Source organism: Cherax quadricarinatus, chromosome 38 (assembly GCF_038502225.1).
Source record: "Cherax quadricarinatus isolate ZL_2023a chromosome 38, ASM3850222v1, whole genome shotgun sequence".
NCBI classification, from domain to species: Eukaryota; Metazoa; Arthropoda; class Malacostraca; order Decapoda; family Parastacidae; genus Cherax; species Cherax quadricarinatus.
Window position 1 is genome coordinate 24,416,665 of NC_091329.1, and position 19,978 is coordinate 24,436,642.

At 40.7% G+C, this 19,978-nt stretch overlaps 1 protein-coding gene across 6 annotated transcripts in view; it reads right to left on the minus strand.

Moving 5' to 3' along the window:
- Nucleotides 1-15,174: 15,174 nt before the first annotated feature.
- LOC128692826 (phosphatidylinositol 4-kinase beta fwd) overlaps nucleotides 15,175-19,978 on the minus strand; it is a 652,994-nt gene continuing 648,190 nt past the window's right edge. For all 6 annotated transcript variants that reach the window (XM_070092189.1, XM_070092187.1, XM_070092190.1 and 3 more), the window contains exon 12: nucleotides 15,175-17,640. In XM_070092189.1, coding sequence (XP_069948290.1) covers nucleotides 17,456-17,640 — 185 coding nt within the window. In that variant the 3' untranslated portion in view covers nucleotides 15,175-17,455. The remainder of the gene's footprint in view (nucleotides 17,641-19,978) is intronic.

Here is a 19,978-nt window from a genome sequence, read left to right on the forward strand (position 1 = left end):
CCTCTGTAATCTTTTGACTACCGCCCACAGGATGGGTATGGGGTGCATAATAAACATATTAAACTAACTAAAACTCCAGTCTGGTAGGCTCTATTATTTGCTGGTTTAAGTTGAATTTTCTGCAGAGATTTAAAAGCTCGTGTGTGTGTGAATTCTCGTAAGAGCTGCCTCCTGGTGTTATCACTGCAACAACATTATTTGCTATATTCCTCCATTTTAGGTGTCTTAGGTTGAAATCCCCCAGGATTAAAAGATGTTGGGGGGCAGGAGCTGGCAGATTTTCCAGACAATGGTCAATTTTTAACAGCTGTTCCTGGAATTGCTGGGACGTTGCATCCGGAGGCTTGTAGACTACCACAATGACTAGGTTTTGGTTCTCGATCTTTACTGCTAAAACTTCCACTACATCATTTGAGGCATTAAGCAGTTCTGTACAAACAAGTGACTCTGCGATATACAGGCCAACCCCCCCTCCCCTCTTTTGCCTGTTCACTCTATCGCATCTGTATAGGTTGTAGCCTGGGATCCATATTTCGTTGTCCAAGTGATCCTTTATGTGGGTCAATTAAAGAAAAGGATCTTGGGGTAAGCATTATAATGAACATGTCCCCTGAGACACACATCAGTCAAATAACTGCTGCAGCATATGGGAGATTTGCGTTTAGACATCTGAATAAGGAGTCATTCACGACATTGTACACCGTGTATGTAAGGCCTATACTGGAGTATGCAGTGCCAGTATGGAACCCTCACCTAGTCAAACACGTCAGGAAACTGGAGAAAGTGCAAAAATTTGCAACACGATTAGTCCTGGAACTGAGGGGTCTGTCTTATGAGGAGAGGTTAAGGGAGCTCAACCTGATGACACTAGAGGATAGGAGGGATAGAGGGGACATGATAACAAGGTATAAAATACTGAGAGGCAGTGGCAAAGTGGACAGGGATTGAATGTTTCAGAGATGGGAAACAGGAACAAGGGGCCACAACTGGAAGCTGAAAACCCATTTGAGTCGTAGGGATGTTAGGAAATATTTCTTTAGATTTAGAGTTGTCAGGAAGTGGAATAATCTGGATTATTATTATTATTATTATTATTATTATTATTATTATAATCAAAAAGAAGCGCTAAGCCACAAGGGCTATACAGCGCGGAATAATCTGGAGAGTGGAGTAGTGGAAGCAAGTTCCATAAATAGCTTTAGGAAGAGGTATGACAAAGATCATGGAGTAGGGAAAGAGCGAATTAGTATCGACCAGTGAAGAGGCGGGACTAGGACCTATAACTCGACCCCCGCAACCACATATAGGTGAGTACACACACACACACACACACACAAAGGGATCTGGACAGCCTGCAGTCCTGGTCCAGCAATTGGCTCCTGGAGTTCAACCCCACCAAGTGCAAAGTCATGAAGATTGGGGAAGGGCAAAGAAGACCACAAATGGAATACAGTCTGTGGGGCCAGAGACTACAAACTTCACTCGAGGAAAAAGATCTTGGGGTGAGTATAACACCAGGCACATCTCCTGAAGCGCACATCAGCCAAATAACTGCTGCAGCATATGGGCGCCTAGCAAACCTAAGAACAGCATTCCGACATCTTAACAAGGAATCGTTCAGGACCCTGTACACTGTGTACGTTAGGCATATATTGGAGTATGCGGCACCAGTTTGGAACCCACATCTTGCCAAGCACGTAAAGAAACTAGAGAAATTGCAAAGGTTTGCAGCAAAACTAGTTCCAGAACTAAGGGTTATGTCCTACGAGGAGAGGTTAAGGGAAATCGACCTGACGACACTGGAGGACAGGAGAGATAGGGGGAACATGATAACGACGTATAAAATACTGAGAGGAATTGACAAGGTGGACAAAGGCAGAATGTTCCAGAGATGGGACACAGCAACAAGGGGGGACAGTTGGAAGTTGAAGACACAGATGAATCACAGGGATGTTAGGAAGTATTTCTTCAGTCACAGAGTAGTCAGTAAGTGGAATAGTTTGGGAAGCGATGTTTACCTGGAGTTTACCTGGAGAGAGTTCTGGGGGTCAACGCCCCCGCGGCCCGGTCTGTGACCAGGCCTCCTGGTGGATCAGAGCCTGATCAACCAGGCTGTTACTGCTGGCTGCACGCAATCCAACGTACGAGCCACAGCCCGGCTGGTCAGGTACCGACTTTAGGTGCTTGTCCAGTGCCAGCTTGAAGACTGCCAGGGGTCTGTTGGTAATCCCCCTTATGTATGCTGGGTGGCAGTTGAACAGTCTCGGGCCCCTGACACTTACTGTATGGTCTCTTAACGTGACACCCCTGCTTTTCATTGGGGGGATGGTGCATCGTCTGCCAAGTCTTTTGCTTTCGTAGTGAGTGATTTTCGTGTGCAAGTTCGGTACTAGTCCCTCTAGGATTTTCCAGGTGTATATAATCTGTAGTGGAAGCAGGATCCATACATAGCTTTAAGCAGAGGTATGATAAAGTTTATGGTTCAGGGAGAATGACCCAGTAGCGACCAGTGAAGAGGTGGGGCCAGGAGCTATGGATCGACCCCTGCAACCACAACTAGGTGAGTACACACACACACACACACACACATACATTATCAATACAGCTTAAGGCATCAGGTTTGACTTCAAGGTGAAGCTTTGGTTGTGATTTAAGAAGTGGATTATTATTATAATCAAAAAGAAGCGCTAAGCCACAAGGGCTATACAGCATAAGAAGTGGAGGGAAATGGAGGGATGGTAGTTTGGAATGGGGTAATATCCCATGGAGCAGAGAAGTGCCGCGAGGAGGGCATGAAAGCTGATAAATTTTCAGACAATAGGGGGATACCCAGGGGCCAGTCAAAGTGATTTTCAAGACAGAAATGGTACAGAAAAGGATCCTACAGCAGAAACCACGGCTGAAGAAATTAACAACAAACCAGAGGGTGTTCCTAGATCGTGACAGAATGAAAACAGAATGAAAGAAGCTGAGAGAAAGAACACAAAGACGAAAATAGCAAGCGAGACAAGGCTAGAGTCAGTAGGGAACAACCAGAGTCGAGTGGAGCAACAAGCGCAGACAACCACAGAACCACCCACAGAACCCCACAACCAAACATATTATGCCAAAACAAACCACACTTCACACTCAAGAGCCTCCACCCCACCCTATGCAGTAGAACCCCACATTACCCTGCCAGGTCTCCCACTCCCCCTGCCCCCACAAACCACACCAGAATAAAGTGCTGGAGACGAAACTGAAGGTTTGGTACACCAACACTGACGAAATAATAAATAAGTGGGAGGAGTGGCACGAAAGAATCACAGAGGCATCACTAGACAGCTCTCACAGAAACAACAGATGCCATCTTTCCAACTGGATATCAGATCCTGAGGAAAGAGAGGGAATAGAGGGTGTGGAGGAGTTGCACTGCTTATAAAAATCAATGGAATTTTGAGATGATAAGGAGAGACAGAGGAGCAGCAAGGGACTACATAATAGGAACACTTCAGACTGGAGGTCCCAATGTGATGATTGCAGTGATGTATAACCCACCACAGAATAGCAGGAGGATAAGACAAGAATATGATGAGAGTAACAGAAACATGGTCGATACATTGGCTGAAGTGGCAAGAAGGGCCCATATGGACAGGGCAAAGCTACTGGTTATGGGTGATTTCAATCACATGGAAAACTGGACCTAGTATTCACTTTGAGTAGTTCAGATATTGAGACCATCACATATGAAAGGCCCCTCGGAGCTAGTGATCACATGGTCCTGAGCTTCAAATGCATACTAGAGTTACAAGTGGAGAGGGAAGCAGGAAGGGCAGGACAAATGAAGCCAAACTACAGAAGAGGTGACTACACAAGCATGAGGAACTTCCTACATGAGGGTCAGTGGGAAAGAGAATTGGCTGGAAAATCAGTAAATGATACGATAGAATATGTGACAACAATATGTAAGGAACCAGTGAAGTGGTTCATACCCAAGGACAACAGAAATAATGAGAAGGCCAGGACGAGCCCTAGGTTCACCCGATGGTGTAGAGAGGCCAAAACTAAGTGCACTAGAGAATGGAAGAAGTATAGAAGGCAAAAGACTTAAAGAAATAAGATTAGTCGAAGAGTCACAAATGAATATGCACAGATAGGAGGGAGGCCCAGCAACAATACTAAAATGACACAGCAGAGAAAGCCAAGTTTGACCCGAAGCTGTTGTACAAGCACATCAGTCAAGGACCAGGTAATCAGGCTGAGGAAGGAAGGAGGGGAGATCACAAAAAATGCCTGAGAAGTATGTGAAGAGCTCAACAAGAGATTTAAAGAAGTATTTACAGTGGAGACAGAAAGAACTCCAGAAAACTGGAGTGGTGGGGTACACCATCAAGTGCTAGACACAATACATACAACCGAGGAGGAGGTGAAGAGGCTGTTAATTGAACTAGATACCTCAACGGCGATGGGGCCGGACATCTCTCCATGGGTCCTGAGAGAGGGAGCAGAGGTGCTCTGTGTACCACTGGCATCAATCTTCAACACATCTATTGAAACAGGGCAACTACCTGAGGTGTGGAAGACAGCAAATGTAGTCCTAATTTTTAAGAAAGGATACAGACAATCAGCACTAAAACTACAGACCAATGTCACTGACATGTATATTATGCAAAGTCATGGAGAAGATCATCAGGAGAAGAGTGGTGGAGCACCTAGAAAGGTATGAGCTTATTCACGCCAACCAGCACAGTTTCAGGGAAGGAAAATCCTGTGTCACAAACCTACTTGCAAGAGAGAGAGGGTGTTGGGTGGATTGTGTTTTCATGGACTGTAAGAAAGCTTTTGACACAGTTCCACACAAGAAATTAGTTCAAAAGTTGGAGGACCAGGCATGCATAACAGGAAAGACACTGTAATGGATCAAAGAATACCTGACAGCAACAGCGAGTCATGGTATGTGACCGGGTACCTGTGATGAGCGGAGTTCCACATGGGTCGGTCATTGGACTAGTGCTCTTTCTGGTACATATGTGTGAATGACATGACAGAAGGGATAGCCTCAGAAGTGTCCCTGTTTGCAGACATTGTGCAGCTAATGAGGAGAATTCAATCGGACGAGGATCAGGCAGGACTACAAAGGTATCTGGACAGGCTGCAAGCCTGGTCCAGCAACTTCCTCCTGGCATTTAACCCCAGCAAGTGCCAAGTCATGAAGATCAGGGAAGGGTAAAGAAGACCGTAGACGGAGTACAGTCTAGGGGGCCAAAGACTGCAAACCTCAGCTGCATGTGGGCAACTAGCAAACCTGAGAATAGCATTCTGACACCTCAGTAAGGAATCGTTCAGGACTCTGGAAACAGTGTACATCAGGCCCATACTGGAGTATGCAGCACCAGTTTGGAACCCACACCTGGTCAAGCACATCAAGAAATTAGAAAAAAAGTGCAAGAGTTTGCAACAAGACTAGTCCTGGAGCTAAGGGGCATGTCCTACGAGGAGAGGTTAAGAGAAATCGACCTGACGACACTAGAGGACAGGAGAGAGAGTGGGGGGGACATAATAACGACATATAAAATAGTGAGAGGAATTGACAAGCTGGACAGAGACAGGATGTTCCAGAGATGGGACACAGCAACAAAGGGTCACAATAGGAAGTTGAAGACTCACATGAGTCACAGGTATGTTAGGAAGTATTTCTTCAGTCATAGAGTTGTCAGGAAGTGAAATAGTCTGGAGAGTGATGTAGTGGAGGCAGTATCCATACATAGCTTTAAGAAGAGGTATGATGAAGCTCATGGAGCAGGTAGTGGACTTAGTACCGACCAGTGAAGAGGCGAGGCCAGGAGCTATGAATCGACCCCTGCAACCACAATTAGGTGAGTGCACACACACACATGGTAATGCTTTATTTACAGTGAGCAAAAATCAAGGTATTTTTCTAGAATGGTCTGTAATATACCAATGTGGATAAAATACTTTTGATAAAATACTTTTAACATTTCTGAGGTTGTGGGGGGTCAACACCCTCCCTGGAGGTTGTGAGGGTTCAACACACTGCCTGGAGGTTGTGGGGTCAACACCCTCCCTGGAGGTTGTGGGGTCAACACCCTCCCTGGAGGTTGTGGGAGTCAGCACCCTCCTTGGATGTTGCGGGGGTCAACACCCTCCCTGGAGGTTGTTAGGGTCAACACCCTCCCTGGAGGATGTTGGGGTCAACACCCACTGGAGGTTGTTGAGGTCAAACTCCCTGGAAGTTGTAGGGGTCAACACCCCTGGAAGTTGTGGGGATCAGCACCCCCCTGGAGGTTGTGAGGAGTCAACACCCTCCCTGGAGGTAGTGGGGGTCAACACCCTCCCATGGAATAAGACTCTTTTATCTGTAAACTATGTGTGTTGTACAAGTCAACTAAAATGCTAGGAGCAATGAGCTATAGCTTACTAAAATGAAAAGAAGAAACCGTTTAAGTTGGATGTTTGAATTTGCATAGATAAGAAGCAGATGACTGTGTATGTTATGAATGAAAAGAAGCTGGATGTCCTGGCTCTTAAGTTAAACAAAGCTGAAGGTGGTAGGAAAGTTTCAGTGGGGAGTAATAAATGGGATTAGGTCAGGGGTTTGTAATATAGTTAGAGCTAAGGAAGGAGTAGCAATAATGTTGAAGGATCAGTTATGGCAGAAAAAAGAGGGGAGTATAAATGTATAAATTCAAGGATTATGTGGAGTAAAATAAGGGTTGGATGTGAAAAGTGGGTTATAGTAAGTGTTTATCCACCTGGAGAAGAGAGAAGTGTAGAGGAGAGAGAGAGAGAGAGATTTTGGGAGATCTTGAGTGAGTGCTTGGGAAATTTTGAACCAAATGAGAGAGTACTTGTGGTGGGGGACCTAAATGGGTAAAACTGTTGTGGAGGGAGTAGTAGATAAGTTTGGGGTGCCAGGGGTTAATGAAAATGGAGGGTATTTAATTGAACTATTTATATAAAGAGGTTTGGTAATAAGTAATACACATTTAAGAAAAAGAGAATAAAGAAGTATGTATACAAGATATGATATATCACATAATGAAAATACAGTTTGTTAGACTAAGCATTGGTGGATAAAAGGTTGATGGGTTGACTTCAGAATGTACATGTTTATAGAGGAGAAATAGATATATCAGATCATTATTTAGTTGTAGCTACAGTTAGAGTAAGAGGTAGATGAAACAAAAGGAAAATGGCAACAGCAAGTAAGAGAGAGGTGAAAGTTTATAAACTAAGGTAGGAGGAAGTTAGGGTGAGAGATGAACAATTATTTGTTGAGAGAAAGGTGGGCTAGTGTGAGTGTAGGTAGTGTGGGTGGGGGGGTTGAAGAGATGTGGGATAGTTTTAAAAATGCAGTGTTAGAAAGTGGGGCAAAAGTTTGTGGCTATAGGAAAGAGGAAAGAGGAGCAATTAGTTGAATGAGGTAAAGGGTGTGATATGAGAGAAAAAAATTGCTTATGTTTTTACAAAGCAGAAATGATATAAGAAGGGTGGAGTATATGGAGAGTAAAAGAGAGGTGAAGATAGTGGTAAGGAGAGCAAATGATAGACTGGATGAAGTGCTGTCAACAAATTTTACTAAGAAAAAATTTTGGAGATAAATACGTTAAGAAAGCCTAGGGAACAAATGGATTTGACAGTTAAAAACAGAATAGGGGAGTTAGTAGATGGGGAGTTGGAGGTATTGGGAAGATAGCGGGAATATTTTGAGGAACTGTTAAATGTTGTTGAAGAGAGAGAGGCGGTAATTTCATGCACTGGTCAAGAAGGTATAACATCTTTTAGGAGTGAAAAAAAGTCAGATGTGAGTGTGGGGAAAGTGTTTGAGGCGTTAGGTAAAATGAAAGGGGGTGAAGCAGCTGGAACTGATGGGATTATGACAGAAATGTTAAAAGTAGGGGGAAATTTAGTCTTGGATTATTATTATAATCAAAGGGAAGTGCTAAACCTGTAGGATTATACAACAGGATTGCAGATGAAAAAGGAGGCCTTAGAATGGGTAGAGGATGTGTAGACCAAGTGTTTACATTGAAGGATATAAGTGAACAGTATTTAGATAAATGTAGGGAAGTTTTCATTGCATTTATGGATTTAGAAAAGGCATATGACAGGGTGGACAGGGGAAGCAATGTGGCAGATGTTGCAAGTGTAACTTACTAAACGCTGTAAATCGTTTTTATATGGATAGTGAGGCTTAGATTAGGGTGTGTAGGAGAGAGGGAGATAACTTTCCAGTAAAAGTAATGTCACCATGGTTGTTTAACATATTTATAGATGGGGTTGTAAAAAAAAGTAAATGCTAGGGTGTTGGGGAGAGGGGTGGGATTAAAGTATGGGAATCCAAATACAAAATGGGAGTTGACACTTACTTTTTGCTGATGATACTGTGCTTTTGGGAGATTCTAAAGAGAAGTTGCAAAGGTTAGTAAACAAGTTTGGAAAGATGTGTAAAGGAAGAAAGTCGAAAGTGAACATAGATAAGAGTAAGGCGATGAGGGGTAACAAATGAGTTAGGTAAAGAAAAACTGAATATCACACTAGAGAGAGAGAGTATGGAAGAAGTGAATGTGTTTAGATATTTGGGAGTAGACTTGTCAGCAGACAGGCTTATGAAGGATGAGATAAACCATCATAGGTAGTAGGATGGTAGACAGCAACCGCCTAGGGAGGTACTACTGTCCTCCCAAGTGAGCGTAAAACAGAAGCCTGTAATTGTTTTACATGATGGTAGGATTGCTGGTGTCTATTTTCTGTCACATAAACATGCAAGATTTCAGATACATCTTGGTACTTCTACTTACACTCAGGTCATACTACATATTCATGTACAAGGATATATATACACACACCCCTCTGGGTTTTCTTCTCTTTTCTTACTAGTTCTTGTTTATTTCCTCTTCTCTCCATGGGGAAGCAGAGCAGAATTTTTCCTCTGTAAGCCATGCATGTCGTAAGAGGCGACTAAAAATGCCAGAAGCAAGGGGCTAGTAACCTCTTCTGTATAAATTACTAAATTTAAAAAGAGAAACTTTCGTTTTTCCTTTTTGGGCCACCCTGCCTTGGTGAGATACGGCCGGTTTGTTGACAGAAGACAATTGATGAAGGAAAAAAGGTGGGTAGTGCATTGAGGTATCTGTAGAGACAAAGAACGTTATCCATGGAGGCAAAGAGGGGAATGTATGAGAGTATAGTGGTACCAGCACTCTTATATGTGTGAAGCATGGGTTGTGAATGTTGCAGGCAGAAGGCAGCTGGAGGCAGTAGTGATGTTGTGTCTAAGGGCAATGTGTGGTGTAAATATGCAGAGAATTCATAATGTAGAAATAAGGAGGTTTGGAGTTACTAAAAGTATTATTCAGAGGGGATTGTTGAGGTAGTCTGGTCATTTAGAGAGGATGGAGCAAAATAGGACGACTTGGAGGGGGTATAAATCTGTAGTGGAGGGGAGGAGGGGTAGGGGTCATCCTAGGAAAGGATGGAGGGAGGGGGTAAAAGAGGTTTTGTGTGCAAGGGTCTTGGACATACAGCAGGCATGTGTGAGCATGGAGACGAATGGTGTTTGGGACTTGAGGAGTTGGTGGAGTGTGAACAGGGTTTTCTTGACTTGAGTCCTAGAGGTAGGAAGTACAGTGCTTGCATTTAGAGGGGTTTGGGATATGTATTTGCTGTTTGGAGTGACATCTGAACTGCCAAATCTGAGTGCCTCTGCAAAATCAGTAATTATTTATAAATGATGGCGACTGTTTCTTTTTTTGGGTCACACTGCCTCGGTGGGAGACGGCCGGCATGTTGAAAAAAAATGTATATTTGCTGAGGAAATAATCATTCTAAAATAATTCTAAAAAAAAGTATATATGTAAATTATTACTAACATATAAGTTTCTTTTTGCCTTTATTATATTTGTGGGGAAAAGCAAAACCTACTTTAAGAGTCACAGCACCTGGGGAAAGGGAAATAACACTGGCCAACAAAGTTTTCAGTTCACATTTAAAAACATGTGTTACTAATTTTGGGATGCATAATTAAAATCTGAATTAATTTTGTGCCAACACAGTTTCTGTGAAATATAACCCATTGTGAACAATTTCACCAAGACATAGTCATACTCCTTCATTTGATAGCCTGCTACATTATGTAATCCAGTGATCTCTGCAATTGTCACTTGTGCCAGCAACTTACTCCTGCCCATATTAATTCATCAATGGCCAGAAATATCCAACAAACTCAAGTCCTTAGGACCACACAGTACATGGGGACCATGGACCCAAAACCATCCACCATGCATGCCAAGAAGTTACTTAGGGTGCAGCCAGTAGCTCTATGAATCCTAAGATGTCCCACTTCGAGTTGCCTGGCCACAAATGTACTAGGGTAGGGTATTACACTGGACATTAAATTACACTGGGTGCCTTCCACCCAGGGTACTTTAATCACAAGTACTGAATATAATGAAATTATGTCAAAAAAGATTAGCTTTCATTGCATACACCACACTTAATATTTTTTTTTTTTTTAACAGTTTCGCTGTTTCCCACTAAGGCAAGGTGACCCCAAAAAGAAACACTGTCACCATCATTTATAAATAATCAGTCTTTACAGAGGCACCCAGATACAACAGCATCTGGTTGCCTTTGCCAGTATCCCAAACCCCTCCTTTAAAGTGCAGGCATTGTACGTCCCACCTCCAGGACTCAAGTTTGGCTAACCAGTTTCCCTGAATCCCTTCACAAAATATTACCCTGCTCACACCCCAACATCTCGTCAGATCCCAAAAACCATTCATCTCCATTCACTATCTATCTATCATGCTCACACATGTCTGCTGTTTGTCCAAGTCCCTTGCACTCAAAACATCTTTTACCCCCTCCCTCCATCTTTTCTTAGGATGACCCCTACCCCTCATCCCCTCCACTACAGATTTATACACCCTCCAAGTCAGCCAGTTTTGCTCCATCTGCTCTGAATGACCAAACCACCTCAACAACCCCTCTTCAGCTCTCTGAATAATACTTTTAGTAACTTGACACTACAAATTCTCTGCATAACGTTTACACCACACATTGCCCTTAGACACATCTCCACTGCCTCTCAGCCTCCTCCTTGCTGCAGAATTTATAACCCATGCTTCACACCCATTATTGCGACCCCTGAATGGGTCACAGTGTATATAATGTATATTAACTGTTCATATAATTTTATATTGCTTATATCTGCAATATTAGCTAAATCGTAAATATATTGCTTTATATTATTATTTGATTTAGTTATATTATTAGGTAGGATGTAACATTTATATATTATTCAGTGCTCATAGTCCACGAGTGTTAAGTAGCTGTCGGCCTTGTCTATCGCTCTGCTTGTTTCCCTGATGGCTTCTCTGTAGTTGCTGGGCAGCAGCAGTCCACGGAGAGTCACGTGATCAGGGTGGGGTGATCACACCTTACCTGGAGGAGAGTCTGACTGGCCTGCGCTAGCTATTGTTTTTTTGATGTTGCTTCTAACAAGAGGTCCCTCTCCAGCTCTCCATTGTGGGCCCTTGTTGGAAGAACGTCTGTCGCTTTCTTCTTGTTGGTTCTGTGTAACTCTGTTCTCAAAACATAGCCTAGACTTAGTGATTTTCGACATTGTACTGAGGTTGTGTGTCACATAGACACTCTGAGAAACTCAGGTCCTGAGCTGTAGCTTCTGACCTAATTTGTACTGGTATCTGTGTACTGTCACAGTCGGGGATTTTCTAATGCTGAACTTAGATTCAGTACCATGGGAGTTTTGTGACTTTTGTGGAGGATCTGCAGATGGTCCCTACTTAGTGCCATTATATTATCTCCTTGTTCCCGATTGTGTCGCTGTTGCTTGTTATATTGCTGTTTGGCTTATCAGTCGTTTTATCAGTCAAGCAAGCTGTTCTGATTGCCAGGTTGGTCAAGAAGTTAGTTTATGTGAGGACTTTTAGTCAGTCACTGGTTAAGTCTAGTAGAGTCTTGAGACATAGCGAACTATACTTAGAGCACTTACACACATACACACAAACTTACTTGTATAATGTTATTAAATGCTAACAATGTACCAGACGGTAATTAAAAGCCATAAAGATGTGATATGAGCCTTCAGCTCAATACTACTGTACATGAGAGAAGTGTAGGAACTTGTATCTTATATTATATTTAATTTATTACTATAATTTACTTTGATAATATACGCCTAGACAACTTTATTGTTATTAATAAACTTATTAAATTTTAATTTCTTTAGTTAGTAGCCTACAAGTTGTAATCCTGAAGCACTATTGAATCTTACTAAATTCTAATGGATAATTGGACCAGGATACTGACTACTTGTTACAAGAACCTAGTAACAGGCTGGATGCTAGAAGGGCAGTCCTTTCTAGTATTCACTGGAGATCTCTATTATTAGATATCGCATTTTTTGTAACACCCATATATGAATGTTGGCACCACTATACTCTCATACATTCCCTACTTTGTTTCCATGGATAACGTTCTTTGTCTCCACAGATACCTCAATGCACCATCCACCCTTTTTCCTTCATCAATTCTATGGTTAACCTCATCCTTCATAAGCCCATCTGCCAAAAAATCTCCCAAATATCTAAACACATTCACTTCTTGCATACTCCCTCCCTATAATGTGATATTCAATTTTTCTTTACCTAACTCGTACACTAACCTTTGCAACTTCTCTTTAGAATCTCCCAAAAGTACAGTATCATCAGCAAAAAGTAACTGTGTCAGCTCCCATTTGTATTTGATTCCCCATACTTTAATCCCACCCCTCTCCTCAATACCCTAGCATTTACTTCTTTTACAGCCCCATCTATAAAAAAAAAAAACCATGGTGACATTACACATCCCTAAGGCCTACTTTTACTGATAAGTAATCTTTCTCCCTCCTACACACCCTTACCTGAGCCTCCCTATCCTCATAAAAACTCTTTACAGCATTTAGTAACTTACTACCTATTCTATACACTTGCAACATCTTCCACATTGCTCCCCTATCCTATCCACCCTGTCTTTTTTTTTTGTAACACATCAGCCATTTCTCACTGAGACAGGGTGACCCAAAAAGAAAGAAAAAAAACTGTCATCATTCAACACTTTCACCATCATTCACACATAATCACTGTTAAATGCCTTTTCTAAATCCTTAAATGCAATGAGAATGTCCCTACCATTATCTAAATATTGATTCCTGGAGATGGGAAGTACAGTGCCAGCACTCTGGAGGGGTGCTAATGTTGCAGTTTTATAACTTGATCTACACATCCCTTACCCATTCTAAAGCCTCCTTGTTCATTTGCAGTCCTCCTCTCTGTCTTACCTCTAATTCTTTCAATAATAAACCTACCATACACTTTACCAGGTATACTAAGTAAACTTATTCCCCTATAATTTTTCAATCTCTCTTGTCCCCTTCCCTTTGTATAAAGGAAATATACACTCTGCCAATCCCTAGGTACCTTACCCTATTTCATACATATAGTGAACAAAAGTATGAACCACTCCAAAACTATGTTCCCCTCCCCCTGCTTTTAACATTTGTCATGATCCCATCAGTTCCAGCTGCTTTACCCCCCTTTCATTCTACCCAGTGCCTCATGCACCTCCCCCATACCTCCCTGGCCAATGCATGAAATTACTGCCTTCCTCTCATCAACATGCAATATTTCCAACTCCCCATCTACTAATTTCCCTATTCTGTTTTTGTCAAATCCATTTATTCCCTTGGTATTCTTAACCTATTTATCTCCAATTTTTTTTCTTATTCTCAGCAAAATTTGCGGACAGTACCTCGCCCACTCCATTTGCTCTCATTTTGCACTCTCTCACCCCTCTTTTACTCTCCATCCTTCTTTTATCACTTCTTTGTAAAACCTCTCACAAGCAACCTTTTTCTCTTTTTATTACACCCTTCACCTCATCAAAAAATTAACATATAAAAGAACATGAAAGTACAGTAGCAGATCTCCTTGGCTTTATGTGAATTTGGCAATATGCAAAATGTCCTATTTCTATCAGCGTTTCCATGGTCATTGTATGCCTTGAGGACAGTTTGCAAAACACATTAACCCTTTGACTGTCTGTGACGTATATATACATCTTATGAGCCAGTGTTTTTGACGTATTAATATGCCAAAATTCTAGCGGCTTCAAATCAAGTGGGAGAAAGCTGGTAGGCCCACGTGAGAGAATGGGTCTGTGTGCGCAGTATAAAAAAAAATCCTGCAGCACGAAGTGCATGAGAAAAAAAACTCGGACCGTATTTTTGGATTAAAATGCCGACTTTGAGGCGTATTTTCGTATAGTATTTATGGTTGTATTCTTGTTTTCTTGGTCTCATTTGATAGAATGGAAGATATATTACAGAAACAGAGATGAATTTGATTGGTTTCATGACAAAAAGGACTTCAAAATTGACCTCAAAGAAGTAGAAATGTTCAATTTTTGCTGATATTCAAAAGTAAACAAATGACGTCACCGTCCAATACGTGTCCAACTGGCCAGTCTAATGAGTTGACATTATTTATACAATTATTACAATAATGCATTAGTCTGCATAACAGTAAATTTTTTATTTTTTTGAATAAAAATTCAAAATAGAAAACAAGACACATGACTAATGAACAGAGAGAATGTTATTTTAGTGCCAGGAATGTCTGCATTGTTTATTCTGAACCCTATTTTGCAATTGGGATCTTTTTTAATCGGTAAGTGGGCGGTTTCTTGTACTCGGTTGACAGAACAAATGGAGTTCTAAAAAAACAGCCATGAGTTTGGTCAACTGGGACAATGGAATTGGCCGAAAATAGGGCTCAAGGGGAGCGAAACTGCCAATACGTATATAGCGCCGAGATCACTAACTTTGCGAGAGCGTAATTCCGTAATTTTTTCATCAAATTTCATGCTTTTGATGTCATTATCATTGGGAAGATTATCTATCATTTCACAAGATTTTTTTTTTTTTTTTCAAATATTTTGCGACCGAGAGAGAGAGACTTCAGGATTTGGGGTCTCAACAGTCAAAGGGTTAAATAATCTTATGCACAATGGTTACCTGAATGAGTGTAGTACAGGTGCCAAGGGCCTGGAATGAATCTACAGTATAAAATTAGGGACACCAGTATTTGTAGATCTCAGAAAAAAAAAAAAAAGTTTTCTTAACAGTTTATTGAATATGAGAACAAAATATGTTGACAACAGGTCAGAACTAGGAGTTGCCACAACCATATCCTGCATTCAATTATGATTTTCTGAATTTTAACTTAGCTGATTCACAAGCTTATCAATAAAATAGAACTTTGCAGATACTGCAACCCCCTCCCCCAAGTTTTGTGGCAACTGCTGTGTGCAAGGTGTCTGAACCAGTCAATGCTCACTATGTACAGTACTTACAATGAAACAAAGACAAGCAAAAAGTCTTATAGGATCAAAAGCATTGCATTTATAATAATATATTGGCATACAAGAGCCTCATGATGTATTACAAAAGTGATCTAGCTATCCTTTATGAGTAATGGACGACATACTGTATGCAGAGATGAGAGACCTGTGAGGGGTGAGGCAGGGAAGGCTACATGTCTCACCTTGTATACACACCATTAATCCAATGTGAGACTACAAAAAAACTCCTAGTAAGTAAACACTTGTATTACATTTTTTCATTGTACAAAAGGGCATAAATATATAAAATAATGAAGGTAATTTTTTTTTGCTGCCAGGAAAGTAAGTGGACTAATGTACATACATTCATTCAACTTCCTCTTTGTGAGCACTTCAGAGAATGTGGCAAGAGTATCAGTGCCACAAGGCCAAGTAACCACAGACTTACCTGAATAGTAAAAATACACAAGCTAGCACCAATACACGCACACTACTGACAATGATATGTGGATCATAATCAACACTCACTTATACTCCAGACTTTACTGACACTTGTGCAAGAATCTGTAAACTAGTGCTCATTTGACTGATTAATGAACCAGTATCACAACTTCCAATTCACTGATATATGGTCAAATATTAACAAGCACTTGATTTGAAACTACAAACAGTCTGTTGGTACATAATTTGATGATAAAGGTGGCCCCCACCTACCCACTTGATTAATAACAATGTTACTCTGAGCCACATTCTCACTTTGCTGAAACACCAAAGCTGCAATCTTGGCTGACACTAAAGTTAATCTCAGTGTCAAACTGGTTTGGCAGACTGATAGAGGAGAACTCTCTGCCAACACCCCTCACTTGGTTGGCACTGATATAGGGACAATAACCCTTGAACCCTTGATTTTGTGAGTGGTTAAAGCTTCTGTAAATTATTTCTAGAATAATTTCTAAAAAAAAAAAAAAAAACTATCTATATTCACATTAATTATTCTTTCATATAAAAATACAATGACTCGTGGACAGCTATGAAGGACATCTACTAATAATACTGAACCTTATGCTCCAGCCAGATCAGGAATGCAGTTGGAAAAGGATAAAAATGCAAAGCACAAACCAAGAAACCAATATTAATAATTTTGATTCCACAGGAAATGGGTAAAATTATGAATTACAAGCCATGACTAATATTTTGAGCTGCAAACAATATTAACAAAACAGTAAAGAGTACATTCCAGAAGTCCAGACAATGACTGGACAGTCCTCTGAAAATACAAAATTTTAATGGAATTGATGTCTGTTTCAATGTTGTAGAACTTGAGAAAATACCAAGATAAACAGTGTAACTTTATAAGGTGAAAATGATTTCTTGCTATCTGCCACCTGAACTCCACTTCTTGGTCTTTTCTTTGGTAAATAATGTCTACAATTTTTTGACATTCACATCTGCACACATTCACCTACAGTAATTAATCTCTTCACAGTCCAGTTCATTAATTCTTGACCCAATACTCTCATCTGAGTTAATTCATGTACCAGTATTTAAACCTTCCATCAATTTTAACAAGGAATTTCAACAACCCAGAAAATCTGGGAACCAACTTTGACCTAGTGCATACACACACACACACCATCTTCACCAATCACCATCGGCACATCTCTGTTCCTGTAACTACAGATAGGTGATCACATTATTTCTGGTATATGTTATTATTACAGTCAAATCAAACCTGTCAAAATGCAAATCTTGGACTGAGTTACCCCAATGATTGCTGTACATGACCTAGTTGAAGTTACACTTGTTCCACTTAACACCACCTGGCCCAGGTCACACCAGTTCTGTATATGGTTACCATTTACAGCAAGTCACACCAGTCTGGTAAGTCATCACTTGAAATGGGCCACTAGTGATTTTTTTTATACACAACCTAGACCAAACGACTTTCATTTTGATACACGCAAACTTGGACCAGGATACACAGTTTTTTTGCTTTATGCTACTTGATGAACCGGCATCATATATATTGTATGAAGGCACAGGCCTCTCTAGGCTAGAGTATGCCATTGGTGAAGTATTGAAAGCCATCATAAAGTCTTGTTGTAATAGAGTTGATGGCATTATACACCAATGAGTCCAGATGAGCCTGGAGTTGTTCATCAGTCATGTTAATATGGAAGCGACTTTTTAAAGCTGGAACCACTGATGCTCCAGCACGGAAACATGCCAACTTGGAGCCTGAAAAAAAATATAAATGATAATTCTATATAAAAACCATTTAACTTTAAATTACACTAGAATCAACTTTATCCAGGCCACTGATACCTGGAGATCAGTAATGAGGCATTAAGACTGTCCATATCTTTCTTAGTGCTTCCTTAAAATTTTGACCAAGTACAGTTTCAACACACTGGTCATCTCCCACCAAGGCAATGTGACCCAAACAAGGAAACATGTTTACCATTATTCATTCAATAGTGATCATCAAACATAAATCAAATAACCCTCATCTCCTCACCCCTCCAGAATATGAGCACTGTACCTCCTGCCTCCAGAAGTCAAGTCCTGGTAAACCTCCTTTCTGATACAGTGGACCCTTGCCTAATGATATTAATCCGTTCCTGAGAGCTCAGCGTTAGGCGAAATTATCGTTAGCCGAATTAATTTTCCCCATGAGAAATAATGGAAATCAAATTAATCCATTCCTGACATCCCAAAGTATGAAAAAAAAAAAAAATTCCCACATGAAATATTAATTTTAACCCCTTCAGGGTCCAAGGCCAAAATCTGAAGTGGTGCCCCAGTGTCCAAGAATTTTCAAAAAAAAAAAAAAATATTTTTTCTTATGAAATGGTAGAGAATCTTTTTGTGAAGGTAATAAAACAAAAAGTACAAAATTTGATGGAAAATTGACGAAATTATGCTCTTGCGAATTTTGATGTGTCAGCGATATATACGAATCGGCGATTTTGCCGACTTTGACTCCCATTTTAGGCCAATTACATTATTCCAGTCGACCAAATTCTTAGCTATTTCACTAGTATTACTTCTATTCTATCGATTGAGCACAAGAAATCGACAAGTCAACTGTTTCAACTACAAAATAAAGTGATCGGAAATTGGTAATTTGGCCAATTTAACACAAAGTTCAAAATATTCCAATTTCAAAATAGGGTCCAGAATAAATAATGTAGGTATTCCTGGCACTAAACTAACATTTTCTCTGTTCATTAGTTATGTTTTGAGGCTTTACAAATAAATTCCATTTTGATTTTTTATTCACACCAAAAAATAGAAGATTTACTGTTATGCAATATTGTAATAATTTTATAAATATCATCACCACATTTGTGAATGTATATTAGACCCACCAGCTGGCATGTATTAGACGTGTGAGGTCGTTTGTTTACTCTTGAACATCGGCAAAAATTTAACATTTCCGCTACTTTGAGCTCAGTTTCAAGCCATTTCCAGTGCTAAAACCAATCAAAATCATCTCTATTTCTGTAATATGTCTTCCATTCTATCAAATGAGATCAAGAAATCACAAATACAACTATAAAAAACATACGAAAAAACACTGCAAAGTCGCTGTTTTAATCGAAAATCATGGTCTCAGTTTTTTTTCTCTCATTATACACAGTGTGCTGCAGGATTTGTTTTATGTGGTGCACACATACCACATAGATGTATTCTCTCATATCTAGGCCCAAATGTACCACTCACAGTTTATCAGAGTGAGCTGAGCTCATGACGTAGATCTACGGTTTGGACCCTGAACGTAAAGCCGTAGATCTACGGGACGGACCCTGAAAGGGTTAATACACACAAACTGAAGAAGACATGTACAATTACATGACACTTACCTTTATTGAAGATCTGGTGATGATTGATGGGATGGGAGGAGGGGAGTGTGTGGATCGTGTTAATGTTTAGAAGGGGAATCCCCTTCCATTAGGACTTGAGGTGGCAAGTCCTTTTCCGGGGTTACTTCCCTTCTTCTTTTAATGCCACTAGGACCAGCTTGAGAGTCACTGGACCTCTGTTGCACAACATATCTGTCCATAGAGGCCTGTACCTCCCATTCCTCTATGACATTCCTCAAGTGTTTCACAACATTGTCAGTGTAATAGTCACCAGCACGGCTTGCAATAGCTGTGTGAGGGTGATTTTCATCAAAAAAGATTTGCACTTTAAGCCACATTGCACACATTTCCTTAATCTTCGAAGGAGACAACTTCTTCAATTTCTCTATCCCCTTCTCTGGAGCAGTTTCCTCAGGTCTGGCCTCTTGCTGTTGAAGATGATCTTGCAGCTCATCAGTGGTTAGTTCTTCATTGTCCTCCTCCACCAACTCTTCCACATCCTCCCCACTAACCTCCAACCCCAAGGACTTCCCCAATGCCACAATTGATTCCACAACTGGCATAGGCTTCTCAGGGTTAGCCTCAAATCCTTCAAAATCTCTTTTGTCTATACATTCTGGCCACAGTTTCTTCCAAGCAGAGTTCAAGGTCCTCTTAGTCACTTCCTCCCAAGCCTTACCTATAATGTTTACACAATTGAGGATGCTAAA